At 47.0% G+C, this 1067-nt stretch overlaps 1 protein-coding gene across 1 annotated transcript in view; it reads left to right on the forward strand.

Annotated features, from left to right (window-relative positions):
* The window catches only part of LOC101857484 (cartilage matrix protein), a 28091-nt gene that overhangs the window by 12347 nt on the left and 14677 nt on the right, over nucleotides 1-1067 (forward strand). Inside the window, exon 3 of the mRNA XM_005097920.2 lies at nucleotides 704-921. Within this exon, the coding sequence (XP_005097977.1) occupies nucleotides 704-921 (218 nt within the window). The remainder of the gene's footprint in view (nucleotides 1-703; nucleotides 922-1067) is intronic.

The raw sequence follows: 1067 nt of genomic DNA on the forward strand, positions 1-1067 counted from the left end.
GGGGGGGGGGGGGGGGGTTACATCTATTGACCCCCGTTTTTGGACTTGACCAAACTGTATCCCTCCCCTCCCCCTCCCTGAAATTTCTGACGATAGCCCCTGCAACGACACCCAGTATTGTTATGGTTTTAGCGTAGTACCGTGCTTGCTATAAACAGTGTGAAGTGTTGAGTTTAATGAGTAATTAATTACTAATGATTATTTAGAAAGCATCTCTTTATTTTTGTCGCATATGAACGAAAATCGAGATTTTGTAGGCCATTTAGAATTCAGAGGCATGCAAGAAACCCCAGAGAGATTCGCCACTTAGATTCGGTGTAATGAGGTCGACCCGTTGTCGATTTATTGATGTCGTCAGGACTATAGTTGGATCCGTTCTTGATAGCCGCTGAGACCACCAGGAGCAGCATCGGATGAACGGGTCGGGCCCTGAGTACCAGAACTGTACGGCAGAGATTGCACCCCACGGGACTCCTGTGCAGACGGCCATGTCGCAAGCCAGTTTTGACTCCTCAGCATCGACATGACCGAGAGAAGCTAGTCGAAAAATATAAATAATATGTGAAGAGTTGAGTTATTCTTTTGTTAGTTTTTGGGGCGGGGGGAGGGGGGAGGGGTAGCCAAAGGAAAGTACAACTATATCCTAACTTCTAGGCCGGCAAAGTTCATTATTGTACACTTTGTCTACCACTTACCGTTTTAGGCGTGAACATCTCCTGCAACCAGCCCACCGACGTAATGTTCTTGTTGGACAACTCTGAAAGTATCTCGCCCGTCAACTTCGAGAAAATGATCACTTTTGTGAAGGAGCAAGTGGCCCGGTATAACATCGGCCTCACCGATACCAGGATCGCCGCCATCACTTTCAGCCGGAGTGCATACCTGGAGTTTGCTCTTGGAGCGTACAACACACTGGCAGAGGTAAGTCTCAGTCGGATAGTTAGGTCAATACCAGTCAGTTCAGGCGGACATTTTTCGTACTTCTGTCTGGGATAGAAAGCAAAAGTAACTGAGGCATACTATTATGCTCTTGATTGTTCAAGAACTATATTGCTATACACTGGGGG

This window comes from Aplysia californica, unplaced genomic scaffold, assembly GCF_000002075.1.
Source record: "Aplysia californica isolate F4 #8 unplaced genomic scaffold, AplCal3.0 scaffold00167, whole genome shotgun sequence".
NCBI classification, from domain to species: domain Eukaryota; kingdom Metazoa; phylum Mollusca; class Gastropoda; order Aplysiida; family Aplysiidae; genus Aplysia; species Aplysia californica.